Consider the following 26,437-nt stretch of genomic DNA (forward strand, 5'->3'; position numbering starts at 1 on the left):
TATCTCTCAAGACTCTAACGCGGGAAATTTAAACAACACCACAACTTCAGTAACCAATACGGACCCCCGTTCGATTGGCCGTGCTGAATATGTTTCTACCGATGTTTCCCCTTATTTTTTACATGTTCAACGTATTCAAAGTTCACCTGACGATGGGACTATTCTCCATCCAATAACATTTGGCAATTTTTTAAAGCAGAACAAATTTAATAATATTATTCCCGGAAGTGTAAAGCGTATAGGAAGAAACAGGTGCGTAGTTGGCTTTTCCGATTATAAAGACGCCAATAATTTTCTTAACTGCAATCTTTTGGAAACGAAAAAGTTAAAAGCCTTCATTCCCACTTTCAGCGTAACAAGAATGGGTCTAGTTCGCGGGGTCCCTGTAGATTGGAGTGTAGAGGAAGTTCAACAAAATGTATCCGTACCTATAGGCTGCGGCAAAATACTTAAAATAAGACGTTTGAATCGCAAGGTAAAAATTAATGACTCGGTTTCTTGGAAACCCTCTGAATCAGTTGTATTAACATTTGATGGGCAAGTTTTACCAAAAAGGATTTTCATGTGTTATAATGCTCTTCCAGTAGAAATATATATTTATCCTACCATACAATGCTATAAATGCTGCCGTTATGGTCATACCAAAGTTCAATGTCGTTCTAAGACTCCAATATGTTATAACTGTGGAGGTCAACATGCAGGTGTATCATGTGACAGGTCAGATAAAGATCCTCTGTACTGTGTAATGTGTGAAGTCGAAGGGTCCCATTCAGCGATAGATAAGTCATGTCCAGAATTTGTGAGACAGACAGAAATCAAAGTTAAAATGGCTCAGAGCTGCATGTCTTATGCCGAAGCCAGTAAATATTTTTCTTCTATTAAGCCTTCATACGCAGATGCATTAAGTTCAACAATTCCGGAAGTACCAAAACCCGTATATTCTTCCGCATCGAAGTCTGTATCTCGTGATAATTCTACTAATGCCTCAAATAAAAAGACAATATTCTTAAAACCTCGCTCTCCTCGTAAACCACAACATGGTTATGATCGTGTTGCTCATTATAATGTTTTAAAAGATTTCCAAGTTCCAGAGCCTAAAAATGGCAGTGCTCTGGTTGGACACAAAAATAAAGAAGAAGAAAAATCTGATGTATTAGAAATGATACTAGCATTATTAACTAGTTTAATAAACTCAAACTTATTGAAACCGTCCCACGTTGCCTCTATTAATGAAAAAATTAAATCAGTTAATGTTATTAAAAATAATGGATTCCAAGATAATTCAATGGAATTGCAGGAGTGTTGTTCCAAAGAAACATGATTTGATATATTTGATAAATAAACATTCTCCCGTTGTTGTTGCGTTATCTGAAACGTGGTTGAAGCCAGGGTACCTATTAAGGATCCCAGGATATACCTGCTTGCGTGATGATAGATTTGATGGCCATGGTGGCGTAGCGTTACTTGTCAGGAACTCAATTAATTTTTCTGAAATAGCGTTTTCTTCATTAATCTCTAATGATGCCATTAATATTGTCGGCATAAAAATTGATAATATTTCTATAGTTTCCATTTACCTAGCTCGTTCCTCTTTTGTTATTCTCAATAGCGTTAATAATTTACTTTCTTCACTTAGTCGTCCATTCCTTCTATTGGGTGACTTTAACTCTCATCACCAAATGTTTGGTTGTGGCACTACTGACTCCAATGGTGTACGTTTAGTTGAAATATTAGATTTACATAATTTGTGTTTACTTAATACTGGCTCACCAACCAGACGTACAAAGCCTAATGAAAAGCTTAGCGCGGTTGACTTATCAATTTGTACTCCAGATCTTGCTTCTTCTCGTTCTTGGTACACTTCATCATCTACTTTTGGCAGTGATCATTTCCCGATTATCATATCCTCACCTATTAGACGCTCTCCTTATCAAAAACGACAACCTCGTGTGAAATATAAATTAAATAATGCTGATTGGCTTGCATTTAAAATCCTTGTCGAATCTAAAATAAATGATTTGCCTGAATTAGTTAGCGGTGGTGAGACCAATTCCTCTAAAGCTTTGGCTACATGTTTAATAGAATCTGCCGATCAGATTTTTTCTGTCAAACGAAATCCGTCTAATAAGATTCCTTTTCCTCCATGGTGGGATAGAGAATGTATGGTTGCTGTAAGCAGAAGAAAGGAAGCTGAGAGAGTCTATGCTGAGGACATGTCCAATGAAAATTTAGATATTCTCAATGAAGTTATTAGTACCACACGTAAATTCCTCAGAGATAAAAAGCAGGCAGGCTGGAAAAATTTTTGTACTTCTTTATCTCCTTCTACGTGCCCTTCAGAAGTTTGGACAAGTATTAAACGTTTTCGATCTGCTTTCAAAGAATCTTTATCATCGTCTTCACTTCCCCCTTTTTTAACAAATGCCTTTTTAGACAGATTAGCTCCTCCATCAGCTGCTGAATCGATCTACTTTCCTTTGGAATCGTCTTTGATAGATGACACTTCCTCTTTAAACTCTCCTTTTTCATTACATGAATTGAAAGGTGTGCTTTCACATGTTAAAGATTCATCTCCTGGTCAGGATGGTATTATGTACTCATTTTTATCTCATCTTGGTGATACTGCCTTAATGTATTTTTTAAATTTAATAAACTCCGTCATGGTCACAGGTAATATTCCTGAAACATGGAAGTCTCAAGAAGTTATAGCGATTAAAAAACCTAACAAACCTACCAATGATGTTGCCTCATATAGGCCTATTGCGTTGTCCTCCGTTTTAACTAAAATTGCTGAACATCTTGTGAAGAATCGTTTGGAATGGTTTATAGAAAACAATAATTTAATAGCCAATAGTCAATACGGTTTTCGGAAGTCAAAATCTACAATAGACAATTTAGCTATATTGACCACAGATATTCGCATAGCTTTTTCGCGTGATGAAGATATTGTTGCTGCCTTTTTGGACATCTCTGCCGCCTATGATAATGTGAACATTTCTATTCTACAACGCAAATTATTAGAGCTACAGGTTCCTACGTTATTAATACGTTTTATCATCAATTTACTATCATGCAGATACATATCATTAATCATTCAGAAAGATGGTAATATTACCGAGTTAAAGCGTACAGTTTTTAAAGGCCTTCCCCAAGGTTCGGTACTAAGCCCACTTTTATATAATATTTACACGTATGATTTAGAATTATCTATAAATTCCCATATAAATGTGCTACAATATGCAGATGATCTTCTTTTTTATTCCGTTGATAAATCTGTGGTTAAGGCTTGCAATTCCATGTCTAGTTCACTTAATTGTCTTAATATCTGGTTAGTTAAAAATGGCCTAGATCTATCAGTTTCCAAAAGTTCTATAGTCGTATTTTCCAAAAAACGCACAACTCCTATAATAAATGTGACCTTCAATGGTCAATCTTTGCCACTCCAAACAAAAATTAAATTTTTAGGAGTTATATTGGATTCAAAATTGTCTGGACTTGCCCATTATGAACATGTTGTTATGAAATGTGCACAGCTGCTTAACATCATGAAATGCCTTTCAGGTGTATGGTGGGGTGCTCATCCGTTTTCTATGAAACTTGTGTATAACGCGCTTATAAGATCTGTTTTAGATTATGGCACATTTCTCTTAGATGGAGGAAGTGTCTTGGGAAGTAAAAAACTTGATGTCATTCAGTCAAAAGCTTTGAGAATTGTGACAGGAGTAATGAAATCAAGCCCATCCAATGCTTTACAAGTAGAATGCTGCGATCCTCCTTTAAAATTAAGAAGGCAATTTTTAAGTGATCGATTCTTGTTCAAATCTATGCAGTTTTCTAACCACCCTCTACATGGAAGGCTGCATGAATTGAACAATATTATTTATACATCCCGTTACTGGCGTCACAAATCATTACCATGTCTAATAATAAGCTTTCGTAAATTTTTAACATTACACAGCCGCATTCATCGATCTCCATCATTACCCATATTTATGACACAATTCAATTCTTTAATTCTTGATCCGGATATAAGATATAATATAGGCGTCCGTAAGCAAGATATTCTGGAAACAAATATTCGTTTCATGAGTAGCGTTGAGGAACAAAATTGGGAAGGTTGGGATTATATTTTTACAGATGCCTCTAAAATCTCTGTTGATGATTGTGTTGGAGTTGGTCTAATTCATTGGCAACATAAAATAATTCAAAAGATTAAACTTCCTCCTGAATCCTCGGTTTTTACTGGAGAGTGTTTTGCTCTTTTAAAAGCTTTAGAACTAGTTATTTTATTAAAATCTAAAAGTACAATCATATTTTCAGACTCAAAAAGTGCACTACAATCTCTTGAAAAATTTCCTTTCCAAATGAAACTTTGTTATCCTATTATTTGCGAAATACGTGATAAGCTTTTAATATGTTCTCAAAGAAATTACACCGTTATCTTTGCATGGATTCCAAGTCACAGTGGAATTAAAGGAAACGAGAAAGCCGATGAGCTTGCTAAAGAAGCTATAAAGGATGGAGACATAGTCCCATACATTAATTATTGTCATGATTTAGCTGCTCTCCCGAAAACCCATCTTTGGGAGTCATGGAATGATGTTTGGTTGAGAAGCAGCAAGTTCAAAGGCAAACATTATGCTGAAATTCAACCCAGGATCCCCAGTAGACCATGGTTCTTTGAGATTAAAAGTTCTAAAACTGTCACTTCTATCATTTCCAGAATGCGTTTAGGACATGTTTGTACACCTCATCATTTAGCAAGGCTTCGTATTATTGATAGTAATATTTGTGAGTGTGGAGAAGATATTGGTGACCTTGACCATATTTTCTTTTCTTGTTCCCAATATGACCGTACCTCCTTTCTGAATTCTTTACAATCACTTCATGTTCCGTTTCCGACTAAAATCTCCTGCCTTTTGCTTTATCCTTTATTGTATTATAATGTATTATCTTCTTTCATAATCTATAATAATATTAAGATGTAATATGTTTATGTACATATTTTATTTTTAACCAGCTTATCCCTTTATTTCCTTCTGATGTCTTTGTTTATTTTTTTTTCGCGTGTAGTTTCCCAACCTTTTACTTGAAACTGGCATAAAGTTGAAGCTGTTGCCATAATATTAAAAAAAAAAAAAAAAAAAAAAACTCTCACATAAAAGAAGTGGCTTTGACGTCCATATGATCTTTATAATATTATATAAGAATTAAGTCTTAAGTGTGCGTAGTATAAATTTAATTAAAAACTAGATTTAATTTATCTCGATTGAAATTTGAACGGAAAGGGAAGACGACATATTATATGTCACTTGATCGTTGAGTGGTTTGATTAGTTATTAAAAGATATTTTATGATACTGAATTTAAATAGATAACAGTTAATAATTAAAAAGGGCAACACAGCGAAATGTCCGTAAACATAATCACAATTTGACAGCTGACAGTTTTGACATTTATACAGATGTGTTAGTGAATGCACAATATAATTTTCGAATAATTATTAATTCATTCGCTTTAAAACGATGGCATAATGATAAAATTCACAATTTACTAATGAAAGTTAATTGTCACAGTGACAAATGACGGCTGATGTTTGACGAACTGACATTGAAGTTTGTGTATAGACCTACCATCGCGGGAAAAACAATTATGAGGTTTAAATATATTTATTAACTTCTTAATTATTTAGCTACACTTGTAATAATGCTAACAAGTTCTCTAAAATATAATTTAATTATTTATTAAAAAAACATATTGTGAGTATCGCAATAGATTGACAATAGCTGTAATTTCTCCGATGGACGTTGTCGTGTTTTTGCTAGCCGACAACTGACGGCTGATGTTTGACGAACTGACATTGAAGTTTGTCTATAGACCTACCAACGCGGGAAAAACAATTATGAGGATTAAATATATTTATTAACTTCTTAATTATTTAGCTACACTTGTAATAATGCTAACTAGTTCTCTAAAATATAATTTATTTATTTATTAAAAAAACATATTGTGAGTATCGCAATAGATTGACAATAGCTGTAATTTCTCCGATGGACGTTGTCGTGTTCTTGCTCAATATATTCTATATTCCCTTGTTAGCCGACATTTTACGCGTTTACAGTTTGCTCAATCTGATATAGTTTTACATAAACGCTTCTATAACCATGAGGAAGTGTATGAAAACGAGTTGGAAGTTTTTATTAGCGTATTCACTGCTGAATTTTATAGTCATGCTAAGGAGAAAAAATACATTTATTCATAATTTAAAGGTTTGTTTTTCACATTGCCATATTTTGTATTTTTAGCTTGTTTGGGCCTGTTTACAGCCTCTGAAGTGTATGTAACTTATATAAGCTGTTATAAAAATTAAAACATAAATATGAAATTATATTATTCCATATAATTAATATTTATTTAGAAAATATGAATCTATTGCCATATCGGGCAATTGCTTAATAGATCTTTTTTTAAAGCTTTTTCTGCCTAATTCGTGACGTCATTTTTGTACGAGACATTCAATTTCCGACGATGTCTATTTATTAAGAGGTAATTTTGCATATAGAAAATTGATTAAACACATAACTTTAGGAAGTTTTCTTGCGTACTGCCACTATGTGGAACCAACTTTTCTCTGTATTTCCGAATCAATTTTACTTACGATTCTTCCAGAAAAGAGCGTTCTAATTCTCAAAAAGCAACATTTAGGCGTTATTAACGTCCATGGGCAGCGGTATGAATTGATATTAGGTCCTACGAAAGTAATTAATTGAAACTAGATACGGTTTAACATATTATATCTATATATATAAAAAATTTATATTGGTTTGAGTACGCTTCAAAAACTCAAAAAGTTCTGCACCGATCGAGAAAATTTTAGCATGATATATACTCCACACCGAGGATTGTTTTTATAATATTTTTTTCTTGATTTTTTTTTATTTTTTCATTTTTGTTCCACAAGTATTGCAAAATTAAACTTATATGAGATGTATTCTTTGTTTTGTTTCGCATTTCTCAACCATTCAATCACAATGTGCCATAGAAAGCGTGGCAGGGAACAGCTTATATATTATAAATACGGTAATTTACGGTATGCAAGTGTCTTAAAAGTGTAATGTAAAACTTTCGTTGGCGCAAGATTGCGATTTTGTTTATAGCTGGATTATAATTAGAACAATTTTCCGAGTTAGATTATTATGTTTCAGGTGTCCACATTAATGGGCTTATAAATGAAGCAAAACGTGGCCGGTAGATAACGACGTAATTGCGCTCCCCGAACGTATATTTATATAGTCGGCTAATGCACTATGAATTACCATGATTAACTTATTTTATGGTGGTTATGCTTGTATCAAAATTAATTTTGAGTTGCGCGATATCAAATGACACACTGGATAGACGATATCTATTGATTCTGTAACACTTTTAAGCATATTAAAGCATGGAATCAAGTGGATCATTTGCATAGCATGGGTCTCTTAGGCCAAAAAAATGAATATGCCATATTATTATCCGTCTTTACCGACCCGGGATTTCTAGGTTCTACTATGACCTTGAGCAGCTTTTAAACTCCTTGCTTTGCTCAATGCTTGCTTGTTTTTTGAAGTATGGTACAGTATGGCATGGTATCCAAATTAAATATAAATGATATAAAACCCTTATCTATGTGCTAGATAATACATTGATGGATAAGCAGGCGAATCAATTCGTTTTCTAACCCCCCGATTACGTAAACACAATTAAATAATGTAGGGTAAGTAAACAAGTTTGGTAATTAGCATAATTGATGCGAGATGTCAATTAAATTGAAATGTTCATCTCTAATAAACCTTGTTAAGACGATTATAAAGAGGCACTCATTGCCGTTGGGTATAATATATTTTTCTTCAAGGATAATAATTGATAACGTAACGTAATGATGGTTTAAATTAGGCTACAAATATTGTTTTCGTGAAAATGATGAACTTTTATAGGGCAAACGGACAATAACTTAGCCAGAAGGCAAGTTACCCGCCATTTAAGAATTGGTACGCTTTTTTCTGGAAAGATCGTAAGTTGAATTGCTTCGCTAAAATACCTTGACAGGCAGCTGGTGCCACATAGTGGTGGTACGCAGCAGTAACTTCCTAAAGTTGTAAAGATACGGGCGGTCTTATCGCTTATGAGCGATATCTTCCAAGCAACAGTTAAAGTGCAAGAAATACATAACTTAATAACCAAAATAAAACTACAAATAACAATGAAAAATTAAGTACAAAACTAAAGTCCAAAATAATAATTTACCTTTCAGTATAATGCCTGCAAAAAAACGTCTTAAAACCATTGATTTACTAAATAAAACCGCAAAGTAGTCCCATTACAGCACGATAATTTAATTAATCGTAAACATAACGGTTTCTTTGCACTTGGCACATGTTGATTAAAAGGGAGAATGTGATTTAAAAGGGCAATTATGTCTACGTGCATAATATGCAATTAAACTGGTTGTGATGCGGAGGTGAAATTCGCAGAGCCCTGATCGCATAACTGGTCCCATCAATATAGATACATCCGGAGACCAGTCATCGTCACCGGATGAATTCAAGATCGGAAACCATTGCGGTAAAAACGCAGTTCAATGATTTGTGTGTTTGTCATTTGTTTTAGTGGAGGGTTATTCATAATTTACAGTCTACATATATATCCTATTCTCTCTCTTCAGTTGGTAGCTCATGTCGTGGTCAGCAAGGAAACACATGGAGTGGACAATCTGTTTCCATCGGTTTCTGTCCAGCGCCTCTCATATAACCTGATTCTAAACTATCAAAATACTCCTCCAGGCAAATTCTTGTACATATAATCAACTATTTTTACTTATTTTTTATATATATAATGTATTCACAAATGTATTACAGAATGTTAATTTATAAGGACTAAACTTAAAATTTTATATTATAAAAGGAACTATATGTAGTTACTAATTTGTTTGTCCGACATTCTTTTAAATACAAATTTAAAAATCATTTAATCATTTAGGTAACACAATGTACACTTATGATCGTCAAAAAAAATTAATGTATATGAAATGCTTCTAACATTACATTTAGTGCCAGTTCTCAAATCAAGGGCGTAGAACGGAAGAGAAGAACTGGCAATAAACTCTCCGCCACTCTTTTTAATCGCCATGTTTTTTTACGCAACGTTTGTAAGGAATATTCAGCACCAAACATCTGTATACTTCGTTTTAAATCTCGGCGAAGATTCATTTGATATTGAGTGTTCGTTACATCTCGACACTAAAAGTGATTAATATCAAAATGGATATAAATAAAAGCAATCATATTTTAAATAAACACTCACAGGTGACTTACACTGATGTACATACAGTTAATTGCTATACACGATAATGATCAACATTGTATTTAATGTGCAGCCGAGCATCTGACGATTAATTAACAAATGGGAATACATTTCCAGTTCAATAAAGTATAAAATCAATACATCATCAATCATGTTCAGCGAATTTTGAAGTTAAAACTCGAATAAGGGCATGAATGAAAGGTTAATTTATATTTTGAAAGACTTTCTGTGGTCTTGAAGTTCAAAGTTCAAATTTATAGAAATAAAAAAAGCCTTTAAGGCTTTATATAGTTGTGCTAAATTAAACGAATTTAGTTGTAACAAATTTGTGTTTAAGTTATAAATGTAAAAGGGGTAATTAAATATGTTTATATATGTGTATATCTTCCTCTATTACTATTATTTAAATAACTTTGATTTTTAAAGTGTTTTCCAACTCTCGACGCTGGATATTGCAAAATTAGAGGCCGTTTCTATTTTAAAAGTTAGAATCAGTATGTATGTTTCGGTAAACATATATATATTGCATTTTAATATAATGTTCAAATAAATTTTGCATTAATAGCGCCGGAAGTCATATCTAGTTTCTATTTGAGAAGCATAAATCAATAAATAAAGTTGTAAGATTGATTGACGTATAGCGTCTTGTTCGAATTGAAATATATTTGCTGATAAGTCATAAAAACACCAATAAAACACTTTTTTAAATTTGCATATGCAATCGTAGTCTAATGAACGTCGGTATTCTTTTTATTTACAATTAATAAATAATGACTGATTTTGCTATTTATGTTATGAAATACTTTCGAAGCTTTACTAGCGTATTAATTATATTGATTGATTTGACAAGACTTTTCACAATATTTGTTTAAACCATATTGAAACCTAAACCTCTTGTTCTCTGTAAACACATTTCCTACTTTGGTAGCTTTTGCGGCTAGAGATAGTCGTGGCCGAGGACTTCTTTTGATATGGAAGCTATGGTACTATATAGAAACAGCAGAAGTATTTCCGAACCAATTCGACATTGGGTCCATCAAGAAAAGAGCGTACCAACTTTAAAATTCGGCAAGGCACTCTGGCATTGAGTGTGTCCATAGGCTCACTCATCACTTAATCCTGCTTGTTTGCTCCGTATAAAAAAAAAACAAAACACTATTAGGCTATTAAATTTAAAAATTAACCGTCGCCCTTGTTCATTAAAATTTAATGTATATATGTATCTATACTATGACGAAACGATATAGTGTGATTGGAGATTTTATGGATGGATTTTTTTAAATCATAAATCTGTTTGGTAAAGATGTAATTTAGCTACTGGCTTAGTGCCTTATTATTCGTAAATCATATAATCGTATTTATTTATTTATACAAAAACATACATTTAAAAAAAAAACGTAATGGACCATCAATTGCAAAAGTATAAAAAAATAACTACTGTTTTTTATTCTACGTTGTAAATATAAATAAAATATCAACAATAATATACGAAACTTATTGAATTTAAGACTATGAATTGAACGCAACAATTAAAAATACAATTTATTTGATATCGAACGAAGTGACTTTCGAAGTACGAACATCGAGCTGTCAATGAATTTAAAATAATTATTTCCAAAATTGCGATAACCATAATAATGAAAGCAAATGATAATGGCCGGTAAGAAGGAATTTAACGACAGTGATAAGATAAATACAGTAAAAAGTTTATCAATTTACAAATTTTGTGACAAATACGCTTCCGTTATATGTATCCCGTGACTCCTAACAGGTCCGTGTATTTTTTTTTTTTTATTTTTTTTTTATGGATTTTATTTGTGCCAACTGGGCACAAGGTACTTCGCCAGTGTCGTGTAGATGGAGAATGCATGGAGATTGATCGGTGAAAATAATAATTAAGTTAATTTTGAATATGCACCTAAACAAAAAAAAATAGTTGCAATTCCTAGATTGTTAGTTTTAAGACGGCGCAGACAACATGAGTGAGTAATAATAACATTATTAAATACTGTTTCCTATTTATTTTTATATGACGCTTTAATTTTATTGCTTTCTATATATTTAAATAAAAATCTACAATATGGACTAAACACAAACATTAACAAACATTTAACACTTAAAGGACGGGGGATTTTACGGGGAAGAACGTCATAGAGAGGATAGCTTAGTTTGGGACAATTAAATAGAATGTGAGATACAATGCCTTCATCCAGTGTATTTGTTTATAAGATGTCATGTGGAACATGGTGTAATGGTTGCAGCTCCTTACAAACGTTGTGTAAAAAAAAAAAAAACATGGCGATTAAAAAGAGTGGCGGAGAGTTTATTGCCAGTTCTTCTCTTCCGTTCTACGCCCTTGATCTGAGAACTGGCAGTAAATGTAAAATTAGAAGCATTAATATGTATTTCTTAAATGACGCATCACAAGTGTACATTGTGTTACCTACGTGAATTTGATGATTTTTAATTTTTTTTTTTTTATAGGTAGCCTTTAATGCTATAAACTGACAACTTTTTGATCTACACTTGACAGTTTCTCAGGTATCTTCGAGCATTAATCACGTACAATAAAACTGTTGTACTACCCTCACCCTCTTTTCTAATGTTTTAATAATAATTACGAAAACAACAAATTATTATACACAGCTTAGATTATTTTACATTTTTTTTCTTTTACTTGTTATTCTATATTCTAGCTTCCTTCAGTACCGTCGATCGGAAGCCCTTCACGGGTAAAGGCCTCCTCCAGCTTTTTCCAACTGACTCTGTCAATTGCTCTCTTTCTCCATTCGTTTCCTGCTACCGTTTCTATTCCTTCTATCCACCTTTTTTTTGAGCGACCTCTCCTCCTTCTTCCTCTTGGTCCTTTCCATATAGTTGTCTTTAAGGTCATTTAATTGTTTTAATATAAGCAGTTAGTTGGAGACATAGAAGAGACCAGGGCATCCTCTGGCTTGAGGCTAAACAGTAGGTTACTTATGATAATGTGTATTGTGTAATACATTAAAGTTCTGATTTAAGTTTAAATTTTATTGAAATTTTGAACGTTTTTTGTATTTTGCTTAATTATAACAATTATAAGTAACATTACCATACATTTTTCGTATATTGTAAATATGTTTATCATTTTTGTAGTATCTATATATATCTTACGTTTAAAAACAAAAATCGTTTTATTTGTCGAGCTATATATAGCAGTATATTTGGCATTGAGTATGTTTTTAATAAATCAGGTTCATATATATCTGTGTCACTTAAATAATTATGTAATTAAAAATGTTTTTTTTTATTCTTTAATGTATTATCATATATACAAAAATTAATTGCAAAATATGTTGTAAGCGCAAACCTCGAAACGGCTGGATCGATTCGATTAATTTCTTTTTGATTTGTTTATTGAACTCTGTGGTTTATGGTAAATTTAGTACTCTCGGACACACGAACATAGTGTCAAAACCTTATAGAACACTAAGATTGTTAATGAACATTACTTTAGTTTAAAGTAATCACTAGTATTGTAGAAAATTAAGTCAACATAATATTACTTGTTCGCCATAAAGGCTAGAATTACATTCATGAAAACTCGCACTCTCTTTTGTGAACTTTATTGTTAGGAACAAAAATGGAGTAGGTGCTTAGGTTTTATTTCGGAAAAGCGAAGTTTCTATGCTTAGCAAAATGTTCCATATTGTATGTAAGATCTTAAAGAGTAGGCTTCCTGGGGGCTAGTTGATAATTAATTTGTGCAATACAGTTTCATAATGACAATTAATGGTGGTTAACCGGCTTTATAGTTAACATGACGTTGATTTGAACTCGTATTACTTGCCCGACTGGCGATTGTCCGAAGTGAACGTTTTAATACTGTCATAAACTGTAATGAAAGCGAAAAAAATAACGAGAATCGAGATATTTTCGAGGTTCCGTTGTGATTTACATATTTTTTTGCAAGAATGTTTTTAAGAGTACATTTTTTTATCTCAGCCCTGCGATTCTGTAACTCACTTTTCGAACTCACACAGCGGTTTTCGGCGGCATCGGCGGTCGCTCTCAAATCAGTCGTGAAGCAGAATCGCAGGGCTGTTTTTCTATTCGAAAGTCTGTTGATTCAAATTGTATACTCCAAAGAGTTCCTGTTACAGTATAAGGCTTTAACATTAACTTTACCTACTATTAGAATAATTTAATTCTAGAAACCGCTTATATATATGTATTTTTTTTAATGGCTCTGGCACGATTTGTGCATTAGCCAGCGTCAAGTATAGGATTTTTTATAATTCGTGCTTGTCGAAATTCGACCATGTCCTCCATGTACGGTTTGGGCACTCGCCCGGTACCGCACAACCCTCCCAAAGGCCGAGAACAAATTTAAATTAAATTAAAACTTGCCCTCGAACCGGGAATCGAACCCGGTACCCCTCACCTAGATGCCACTTAATAAGACCGCTAGGCTATGAGGCCCTTCTGCTTATATATTACAGAATACAATATATTATAAACACAACTATTTGATCGGGATTCTATCCAGAGTAAATATAAAAACGTTCTTAATTTAAAATGAGCGTATTTTGTTTATAACAAACGTATAACCGGCTGTTCTATATTTAAAATTCAGTTCATTTTTTACCGAAAAGGTTTTAAGTCGAACGGCGTAAAACATACGTTTTACAGTACTGCGATGATATTATTTTTGAATTTTACGGATAATGTCGAAATTGTTTACGTAACTTGACCTGTCCAACGTCCTGACAGATTACATCGCATGAAACGTTTACAGTTCAGTAATGAAATATGACGCTTGCGCAACAACCTGCTCTGGAAATGTCGTATTATAATTAATGAGTATAAAATAATTATAGATCTTATTGAGAAACGATTGGACTATACAATGAATGTCATTGAATAAGGATCTTTTTGTATGTGTGTAACACCAAGCGATGGTGGGATGACCAGAAGAAGCCATAATAATGATAATCATATTTTTTTTGTTAGAATATGGTACAAATATATTACGTTGGTACAATCTTAACTTCGTATATTTTGCCACACATAATGGCGTGCAAATTTGTTTTACATAATTAAAATGTAGAATTTTACACAGTTACATGCTACATTATCAATCATACTATCATAGTAAATTTTTGTACTATTTTATCACTACATATCAGAATATATTTTATATATTATAACATTATCAAATTAATATTAATTATAATGTTTCACTAATATTGCATTTCGCTCAGGGCAGAAATTACTGTAGACCGTCTTTTGTTTTTTGAAACGTAGCTTATCACGAGTTTGTCAAGATTTACCTTAAGGTCAAAAAAAAATCTTATAGCGATCTCGAACCCAGAGATGCATGTGATAATAATCAATAATAATATTTGAAAACTTGAATTAATACATTATCGAAATGGTAAAAAATCTCTCCCACAAAGTATTTGTATAGTAAAACTACAATTTATAAAAAATTGAAATTCTTATATACCAGCCCTTTGTTACGCAAATTAAATAAATAAAATTCGCGGTTTGAACGCGTTTTATTCAAAGGAATAAGCTATATAAAACAGATTACACGTACAAACATTATACACAGTCATAAAATATTAAAAACAAATGAGGAAACAATTTGCTATCGGAGATTTGTGATCTAGTTTGAGTAAATTGGCTCGAGAGAAAATAAAGATACCTCGGAGGCATTTGTATTCCATCAATAAGTGTTACATGGAGCGTTTACACACACTTGCTTTATATAGTAATCATACATCTAGTATATTATACTATACATCTAGTATATGTATATAATTATTTTGTACGTGTGTATATCACTGAACTCCTATTAAACGGCTGGACCGATTTAATTGATTTTTTTTTGTATGCGCCCTGGATGGTTTAGATTCACAAAACAGCCCGGCAGATGGCGCTGCAGTCGGTACTTCCATACTTTGTTTAATATCCTAATCGCTTGAAATATCATACAGTACGTCTGTCGGGTCCGCAAGTGATATATATGTCTTTGTATTTAGTGATAGCTAAAGTTTCTTTCAATTTAAACGTTAATAATATTGGTGCAAAGGGTTTTTGAATGTGTGTTTAGAACCGCATTGCGCTAAACAAGTGGCCTGGTAATTAATTTATTTTTAGTTACGTTGCATAACAAAAACAGCAACAACAAGTGGCCTTACACTTACAACAGATATCTTCCACGCAAAGCCTTATAACTATACATTAGATTGTAATTGAATGTTTTATTAGCGGAAATTTCTAAATTATTATTAGCACTCCATTAGATTGTTTATACTACAATACTTTCGAAAATATTAAATTAATAATTACAATTAACTATTAATTAAGTGTTGGAGTTAGTAGTTTTATTTATTATTTATCCTAGTAGCGTAAAAATGTGTTTAATTAAAACTTTAAAAGACTTAACCACTAAATATCATATCATATAAAATGTGTTCCCAAATTAAATAAATGCTAGCCGTGAATTATTAATATCGACCACAAATGCACCGAACGTTTTTCATTCAATTTATTTACAATAAAGTTAAATGGACATATAAAAGGAAGCGAGCGGTGAAAGTATGCAAACAGGGCACGAAGCTGCGACACTGCCCTCTGTCCACTCCACTTACCGTACTTCCTTGTTCTCTATTGTCTATGCTATTTATGCCCTCAATATTGTGTTCTTTTTAATTGGGACGCAAGTTATCTGTGAAATGTTTAAATTTAGAACATTCTTCGATACTAGATAAAAGCATTTACGAGTTTTCATAATAATGATTGTTCTGAATTTGAAAATCGTATGTTATCGTTTTTGTAAGTTGAAAAACAATTGAATAATTTTAGATCGATCTAGAATAGAAGTAATAATTAAATCGAAATGAATAATTTTGTATTTCTATCATTTTCATTTTCTTATCAAAAATAAAACTTTCGCATACATTTACTTAGTGGCTGTTGTTATCGTTTTTTTATAGTAACGGCAAACGGGCACTCTTAATGCCAGAGGGCTCAAGAGTGCGTTGCCGGCCTTTTAAGAATTGGTACGCACGTTATCGTAAAATATATAAGTTGTCCTAATTTCAAGTTTCTAAGTATGTTATTAACAGTCAACGTTGAATTAAGATTTAAGTAAAAACACTAAAATCTCCCTCAAAAAGTTTAAGTAAAATACACTTATCATTAAATTACTTTAATCAATCAAACAACACAAATTTAGATATTAAAACGTGTAAGTACTTAATTTTATTACCTTAAAGTAAGTTAAAAATCCGAATATAAAAATGATATAACAAAAATGTTTTCGGTAATTTCGCACCCAATATGCAAATCCAACGGTACACTTATTTCTCAATATTGCAACGTGTGAAAAGATTCACTCTGACCGTAATGATGGCCGAATGCACTTCAAAAGAATATGATATATTACATGAACTCTTTTGTACAAAATTCGGACACCCACTCACGATCAGCCTGGAGGTGGATGAAGATATTCTTCCATAAATCAACTCATGAGTTCTAGTTGAAATATCGCCCAGATTACTGTTTTGGTAATTTACTATCGGGTTTATAATGACATCAGCGGATAGGGCTGCCTCTAATTTAATAAATCAACCTACAACTTTTTTAGGCCTCAGATTTCTGTGTCTGTGTCATGATCATTTGTCAATCTAATAGGCGAGTAGGTGATCAGCCTCCTGTGTCTGACACACGCCGGGACTGTTTGCTAGACCCAAACTTGTCTAAAGGCAAGCCGGTTTCCTCACGATGACTTCTTTCACCGTAAATACGCACTTATAAAAGTGCTGTGTAGACCAAAATCACGCGTTAGAAATTTTACTTCTTTAGCGTTATAAAGATAAAAATCTTTTCAAAAAATTTATTCTACGTTTGTAGAAATAACGATACTAACAATTTAAAAAAATAAAATGTTGACTATACCTAACTTCAGGGTGTCGGTTTTTTGTGACGGTGTGCGTGCATAAAAATTTACTCTCATCATTTTTCCCTAACGCGTGTGCAGAAGGAAGATCACCTACTCGCCTGTTAGCAAAGAATTTTTTTTTTAAAGACAATTCACACCAATTGACCTAGCCCCATGCTAAGCTGGTGAAGCTTGTGTTATGGGTACTAGGCAACATATATACATACATATTATAGATAGATAGACATATAAATACATATTTAAACACCCAAGACCTAAGCACAACACCAAATGCTCATCACATCGATGTTCGTCTCAGCCGGGGATCGAACCCGGGACCCATAGATTCGCAGTCAGGGGTACTAACCACTAGACCAATGAGTCGTCAAATGACCAGATACAGACTGTGGCTAAGACCAAGGCGTTTAGTGGGTTTTATTTATGACTTTGGGCAACTTTCAGAATGTCACAGCCCTATCCCGGACAATCAAATTAAGATATAACTGGTGATATTCATGGTTGCATCTTGCCCGAGGCACTGTAAAATGCCACCATTACATCAACATCAATTATTCGGCGACACATTTGGGACGATGATAACTTTTTTATCCATACATCTGTATAAAACATGACACGCCAAGGATGATGGGATTCGCGAGAATTGACGTCGTTAATCGATTTTTGGTTTGATGGATTAATGTATGGAATATTGCTTTAAACTGGCTTTTAATACTTCTGGTTAAATAAAGGAATGTTAAGGTATACATTGAAATTTAAGATAGATATTTAGATATAGATAGATAGTTATATTAGTATATATAAGGTATAATAACGTTTTTCTTTTCTCTGTTTGTTGTCATGTTTTCAATTCGTTTTTGTATTATTTGTTCTTTTTTAAACTATTTTGTTCATAAGGAATTTAAAATTGTACTGTGATGTAGCCCTTCATGCACCAAGGATAAACTGTATATATATATATATATATATATATATATATATATGAAGCTATAAAAAAAGCTTAAATCGTTGGAAGTTCGATTTTGTATACTATAAAAGGGAGATTTTTGGGGTTAATAAATTGGTTACTTTTTTTTAAATACTTACAGGTCACCCCAATGCGGCATATACGATTATTATATAAGCTATACAATATATAAATTTCTTAGGTCTTAGTGTTTGTAATAATTATTAATGTAATTCATCTGTAATGGCTTGATCGATTTTTTGTATTGTTTTGTCTACTTTTCTCTTAATAGGGCAACTATTTTCTTTATTATTTATAATGGCCCGTAACAGTCAATTGACATAATTTTCACAAATCGAACCCAGAGCTTTATAACCACTAAATAAGAGGATAACCACTGAGCTAAAACACATCTAAATATTGCGTAAATTTACAATGTGGTGTTTACGATAACATTGGTCAGGGAGGTTACCATGAGCGTCAAAGCAAGACAAATATTTAAATATTCATTCATTCTAAAATACACCTTATTTTAAAGAAATAAAGACGATATTAGAAGTCATGAGAAATTAAACATACAATGAAACAATTTAGCTAATAGTGTTCTATAGGTCACAGGACGGAATGATGCCTCCCGCCCACACAGGACTTTTAGAGTTTACGATAAATACCAGCTTTGGCAGTATTTAGTTTCAAATTGTACATGGCTAGACGATGCCAATGAGATTTTACGAGGTCCAGATGAAAAGTTATTATGCTGTAGAGAAATAAACGTTTATAATCTCATAAATTGTTATATGTACAATGACCATGCTTTTGAATTAATACTTCGATTCACATTCCTACACTTTTACAAGGCGGTCTTTCGATTTAGGTCTAAACTTTTAGCGTTAACACTGTACTGGTAACAATAGCGTATATGATATAATTCCCTCAATTTGATGACAAGCTGATGTCTTGGAATCGTGCGTAGCAAAAACTTAACTTCGGCATCGTAATTACATTTGGTAGTGACGCCGTGTCTTATTTACTTTAAAATAAACGAAACTACGACTGTTTATTCGCATCATGATCTATATATTTATTAAAGTTCACCACATCATATATATTGGTTTATCTACAGTATATGTTACAAGCTGTCTATTCTTAAATATACGTATATGACAATTATGGTAAATAAATGATAAAAAAAAACAAATTAAGATTTTGCTTAACAACGTGGATTAGGTATCAGATAGATAATGTTTTTTTTTTAAATTCATCAGCCTACTACCGAGTATATAGGTAAAGCTTTGGATAAGTAGTGTTTATAATTTTATATTTGCGAAGAATTCGAATGAGTGGTGTCTGAACTCCTAGGTTGGTTTTTTGAAACCGAAAATTCTGCTGATTTCGAATGATTGACCTTGGGAATGAATAATGAACGATAATTTTAATGTTCTGTAAGAGGTTACTTATATTAAGATACCTATAACTTAATCTACAGAATTATAATTTCTCAATAAAAATCATATTGTTTTTTATGTAAAGAATTTTTCAGCCTTTTTCCGTTACACAATAGAAACAAAAACAGACAATTTTAATTTTAATTTATGTCAAACAATTCTTTGACATAAAATAAAAATATAACAAATTTAAATACACAAAGGTCATATAACTATGGAATTTTACTAACTTAGATAAGCGTTACGTGTTTAAAGTTAGCGTCGAGAATAGGATTTACATAATGGTCTCTCAATCGAAACTTAGCCGGTTATTATCTGCACGATCCTATCATACATCACAATCAGCTACATAGCACAAGTACTCTTTAGAATCGTCACAAGCGGCCTTTGGGGCGTGGAACAGGTTGTAAGATATGGCGTTATAATTATAATTTTAGAACACCTACGCGTATGCTTTAGCGAAGATCCTAGATTTTAAAAAAATATTTTAATGGTAAGACCTACTTGCTTAAGATCTATGAAGTAGACAAAATATCTATGACATATCATGAGTTCAATTCTAGAAGAATCCAGACTATCTGAAGTGTCAAAAAACTTCATTGCAATAACACGTTAAGTTCACCGCTGTGCTTGTTTTTCTTTTTTATGGAATAGGAGGTGAACTGGCAGGATATTTGATGTTAAGTGATACCGTCGCCCATGGACACTATCAATGCCAGGGGGCTCAGGACTGTGTTGTAGTATTACTTTTGAGCAGGCCAATGGTACGCTCTTTTCTTGAAGGACCCTAAGTCGGATTGGAAATACTTCAGTGAGTAGCTGGTTTCACATAAGGGTGCGCAGCAAAAACTCAGTTATCCGACGGACCGAGGTGATACAGGGGGAATTCCGTATTTCGCCTCATCGTCCGCTGTAAAGCTGCAGGTATTATTTATTGCTTGTTTAAAATGTCATTCTTTCCATTTTTTTCATTATTTATTTATTTATTATATACATGATATTCAGTAGAAAATAAGTTGGTATAGTGGAAACACAAACTGGACACAGTTTAACAAAGACAAAAATTATAACAATTAAAAAAACGCAACCTCTCCCACCTTAAGCCGTTAAAATCAAGCGCATGTCTTGCAAAACAGTAAATCTTGGTTTTGCGGCTAAGCTGAAACTGATGCGGTACTACATCAATGCGGTAAACGTCTTAGTGTCCACTAGAACGCTCGTTTTATTGCCCGCTTGCATTTCGTTGCGTGCGCGCAAGTTAAATATGATCTTGGCGGGTTTATAAAATAGTCTGTCATAGACTATTTCATATTTGAACTATGATGATCATGTATGTAGAAAGTCAGTACAGGCATGAAGCACGTAGATTAAAAATGGATTTATTTCATTTATAAATATATTCCGTCAGTTCAAAAGTTGTTAAAGCTAAGCTATAAGATAAATGATTATATATTTTTTTAATTAATAGTATTAATAGATAAATGAAAATATAAATTAATGAGACGAATTTAAAATTACTCGGATTTTTTAGCATAGAATATTATTTATATTCACAAAAATCACCTCGACAAACAAAACAAAACGTAATTAAAACGAGTCGTTTTCTAAAGAATAGATTGGCTGTCAACAGTCACAACTCGTGTCAAGAATTTGTTTTATATTTAGAAACTAAAAAAATACTTACGATGAAAAAATACTATTGTCATAAAACTAAAACAAAATAAGTCAAACGTCATTTTCTCTATGATTAAAGCCGTCAAAAATGTAGAAGCATTATTTGTGAGTCACGCGAGCCGCAGGCGCAGTTCTTAATTACATAGCTTCTTCAGATGTATGCATTAGTATTTATTAAGCACTCTAGGAGCGCTCAAACAAGATCGTTATCTCTATGTGGCCGTGGCAAAAAGTTTTTGAAATTGGATTCTTAATTTAATAGTATTTTGGAACTAGTAACATATGAGGTATTTTTTGTTGCACATTTTGTAATTATAGAAGTAAATTAATCCCAAAATATCGTTAAACAGTAAAAATAATAATTACACCTCTTCGTCGGTACGTATAACCTGGTACATTATTAATGAAAGTTTGAATATGCGCTTCAAATATAATGTGAGTTTCTTCTTCTTTTACTGCCTCTCCATCACTGGAGGTTGCCTGTCAGTTGTGTGCTGTGACAGATGCAGCAACTCTTCCAGTACCACCACATAATTGTTTCCTTCTATACGCCGTTTACTCTGGATTTTACTCATTATAAGTAATTGAAGGTAGTTGCGGGCAACACGTGGCCCAGGCATGTGTGATAAAAGTGTTTATTTCAAATTTCGAATTCACTTACCTACTAGCACCAACGACTGTATAACCAATAATGTTTGAAACAAAAGACGCAGAAATATATAAGTGTTGTTAAAATAAAATTGCTTTAAGGCTAAATTCTCGTTTGACTAAGCTCTGATTTAAATATTTGATATTGAGACCACAAATGAAAGCAAACAGCGATTAAAGATTATTAAAAAGATTGATGGGCGTGCGAGGCCTTCAGTACTTAATGATATCGACATAGTCCAACTATTTATTTAAGATAATAGTTTGTATGATGAAACTGGATTCAATTTTAGATATATTACCTACAGCGAAGATTGAGATGAGACACACTGTGATTAATTTTTATGAAACTTTTGTCGATTAATTGGGTAAAATTTGAAAATAGAATACACTTGTTGATACACCTTTTGGATTGCACGTAATATTTTTTTATTAAACACGAGAAATATTTGTTGCAGTAATTGCCCAGCTTAAACGACTCTCATCCCTGAGGTCCTAGTTTCGAATCACGGCTGTTCACTAATGGAATTTTCTTTCTTTGTACGCAATTGCTACTACAATGAAGGCAAACATCGTGGGGAAACTGACATATATCACACCCAAAAATTGATGACATGTGTCAGACACAGGCACCTACTTGTTTATAAAATAAAAATGATCGATCGGATGTAAAGCCAAGGCCCATTTAGTGTTGTGGGCTGTAGCACCATTTCATTATTATTAATCAAATATTCCAATAAACAACGATATATTAAATGCTTCAGAAATATCCGACAAAAATCTATAGAACAAGGTTAAATAACCATCCAGTTACAATGTTTAATATGAGTGGCGTAACTAACAGCGGAATCGGCCCGTGGATCATTAGAGACGCGTGCGCAGCGCGTGCGATGCGCCATTAAATTCAAAACAGTACAAGCAACACAAGATTAACGCTTCATACATTTGTTTAAAATTTAATTGAGCAATGTTTTTGGTTTCACCGGTAATAAATTACTCTGCCGTTGTATGTTAGGTGCTTTGTTACTGGACCTAAAATGTTATTCGTATGAAATTTATTTTGTAAGTAGAGCATGATTTTTAGACTTTTAGTAAAGGACTACAAAATCATTGTTCTTGGCCTAGATTTTATATGGTTCATTGATTTTAGGTGATACGATTCTACAGGACATGCCATTGATTTTTTGTCTTTGATCGGTGGTTTCCTAACAATGTTTTTCTTCTGAACAAGAACAAGCTGGTTCGAACACACGACCTCAGGGTTGAACTACTAACTAAAATTGTACATAGTTTCAAGAAATCATGGCTCCTATTTTGTTTACACACATGCATACTTAAGCCATGCAAGTATCTAAGTAATATTATTCAATCACAATTGACACAGCACTGTAATTTCGTGATTATTTTCAGCGAACGCGTGGGCGTATACGCGTCCTAACACCATCAATCACTTCGCAAGCCATTCTTTATCACATGACATACTAATGTACATTTCGCAATAGGGCTAGCATTTGACCGTACATTGTCTAAGATTATGCACAACTCTTTGTTTTCGTTGCGTGGCTACTTGTTTCGTAATATTGCTTAATTGTACCGGTTCAGTGCGCTTTTTAGCTCTCGATAATTAAACTAAAAAGAAGAGTTTCACGAAATTTGTATCCCGGGGTTTACAATGATTGGAAATATAATATTCTATCACTGCTCCTTTACGGTGCTCCTGCTGTGGAACTTCTCTTGATATCAGACGAGCTCTGTCTTTAAATTTATTAAAGAATCTTCTTTTTGAGTATTTATTTTCTACCTCGTAGCTACTTATATGACGGCGCATTCCTAGCGCCATGTTAAGAAATACTGCAAATATTGGAACGAGATTTGACAGTTGTCAAGTCTGGCGGAGCGTCGTATCGATGGTCAGCGCGGCCATGTTGAATCGTTTGGAGTTTTTTCGAACGTCAACGGCGAGCGCACCACGTCTGCGACGAATCGCTTTTGTTCTAAATAATCTGGTGTCTTTTTGTTACAAAACTAATTGAAAGTGCTTGTTTAAGAGATTTCCTAATTAATAGTAAATAGATTTTGAGTTTGGTGACCAACATTAAAATTATTAAGATATGGCTGATTCTAATAATGAAGGGCATCCGCCCATATCAGAAGTGGGATCCCATGCGCTACTGACCGTGCAAAAACAACCACCTGACTAAAATTGCGCCTTGAAGTTGTTAAGTAATATGGAAATTTTACTTACTCGGATGTTAGCGACAACGCAACCACCGGTGGCAACTGCTAACGCCCAGTATATTTCAGTGAAATTTGTAGAGTTTAATCCGGTAGACGCAGACGCGGATATAGAAGGTTGGTCTTAATTACAGAGCTTAAAGTACTGACTAAACATTTAGAGGGCGTAGATTTCTCTAGCTCTTAGCAGTGTACTGAAAGGGCGCGCAGCTTTCTTGAGCAAGTTAAATTTGTATGAGCAGACATGGGAGAATGTAAAACAAAGTTTAATGGCTAGATTTTGTAAACCAAAATTATTTCAAGACTTCTTTGATGAAATATTGCGTTTTCAAATTGGAACAAAATAAACTGCAGCAGAGAGGCCTGCGCTTATGGAATATGATCGAAACTATACCTAAAACCCGAATGTCAAGATTTTATAACTGGATACGTCATATCGGTCTTATGTCAGAAGGATGATTTGATATGCCGTGAGCTAAACGCATATACTGTCACTATTAAACCTCAGTTGTTTAGAATCTTAAGAGGCATTTCCCTAAAGCGAAGATCGGGTGTTACTGAAATCCAAGAGCCTGATTTCAAGCGACCTAGAATTGTGGACGCAAGATTTCCTGGTAAATATCATTTTTGTGGAATCCTCGGACACCGGCAAGCGTCTTCGAGAAGATTCTTCTTGGATGACTAAGCAGCAAGATCCGTCAACTGCAACACGTGCCCCCGAGAAAACTTCTACCGTAACCTGTTATATATGCGGTCAAGTTGGACATAGCAACAAGTTGACACATAGCAACAATTTGTAAAGAAAAGGAAAAAGGTGGTGGATCTACTGCAAGGTAATAGGTCAATATCTGCGAACAGTGGCTGTCGAGGGGCACCTTGAGGATGTCATCTGGTGAGTCAGTCTCCTTTCTTTTTGTTTGATAGCGGATCGTCTTGCTCGTTGATAAAAGAGAGCTATTATACTAAGTTCCCAAGTACTGTGCTCAATGATCTTGTGTATCTTGCGGGCATTGGTGGTGATGAAATAAAATCTACGTCACAGATTTCGAGTGAGGTTAATTTTGAAAATTTTATAAAACTCTTGACATTTCATGTAGTACCAGACTCATGTCTTACGGACCCTGTTATAATAGGTAGGGACATTTTAGAAAACGGTGTGAGCGTCAAAATTAATAATGATAATTTGAAGTTAATGTTTGTGAGGCGATTGTTACCCAGCCATACTTTACTCGGATAGATACGGATTTGGCAGCTGATGATAGAGATGCCCTTATTAGACTATTAGACAAATATGCTAGCAGTTTCGTGGATAGTGTTCCCCGTAAACGCGTGAACACAGAAGAGTTAGAAATTGATTGATAGGGGTCTACCCCATAAAACTGTTCAACGACGCCCATATTCGTAATACCATTATACAGATGCTTACCTCCGAACCAGTTCTGATGATCTTTAACCCGGACTTACCCGTTGAATTGCATTGCGACGCTAGCTCGGAGGGATATGGGGCGATCTTAATACAGAAAAAGAAAGACCTGCCCCGTGTTGTAGAATACTTTAGCCGACGAACCTCTGAAGTAGAGTTCCGCTACCACTCATACGAACTGGAAACGCTGGCAGTTGTACTTGCGGTAGAACACTTCCGGCATTATTTATACGGCCGACGTTTCAAGGTTTTCACGGACTGTAACTCATTAAAAGCATCGAAATCTAAAACTGACCTAACCCCACGTGTTCATCGCTGGTGGGCATTTTTACAAGCCTACGATTTCGATATCATATATCGCGAAGGTCGTGGCATGGAACACGCGGATTACCTTTCTAGAAATCCCCTGCCGGACCCCAATAGCTTAATTTCCGAGTCACAAGTCTCTTCAAAACCTACAATTCAGATAGTAAATTTTGCAGAATTACATCAGGGTTGGCTTTCTGTAGAATAGAAACGTGATGCAGAGGTCCAAGACTTGATCAACAAGCACAATAATAACGATTTTCCTGAAACGGTTGGTCAGACATATGACGTTAGGAATGGCATTCTTTATAGGAAGGTTGTAAGAAACAAGATTATATCATGGCTGCCAGTCGTCCCTCGCTCCCTAATATGGACTTTGATTAATCACGTTCATAACGAGTTACAACATCTGGGTGGTGACAAAACACTGGACAAACTGTACGAACAGTACTGGTTCCCTCAGATGTCCAAGTG

The 26,437-nt window shown here is 33.7% G+C and overlaps 2 protein-coding genes across 2 annotated transcripts in view; one reads left to right on the forward strand and one right to left on the reverse strand.

The window, feature by feature from the left end:
• LOC125060684 (transcription factor hamlet-like) overlaps positions 1-26,437 on the reverse strand; it is a 106,048-nt gene that overhangs the window by 26,122 nt on the left and 53,489 nt on the right. The window lies entirely within an intron of this gene.
• LOC125060683 lies at positions 3,100-4,996 on the forward strand. The gene has a single exon (XM_047665678.1). It carries the CDS (start codon positions 3,297-3,299, stop codon positions 4,986-4,988), a length of 1,692 nt encoding a protein of 563 aa, XP_047521634.1. The 5' UTR covers positions 3,100-3,296; the 3' UTR covers positions 4,989-4,996.

Source organism: Pieris napi, chromosome 22 (assembly GCF_905475465.1).
Source record: "Pieris napi chromosome 22, ilPieNapi1.2, whole genome shotgun sequence".
NCBI lineage: Eukaryota > Metazoa > Arthropoda > Insecta > Lepidoptera > Pieridae > Pieris > Pieris napi.

Bases quoted from the DNA above. Each gene is read 5' to 3' on its own strand.
- LOC125060683 (XM_047665678.1), top strand. From the start codon at position 3,297: ATGTCTAGTTCACTTAATTGTCTTAATATCTGGTTAGTTAAAAATGGC.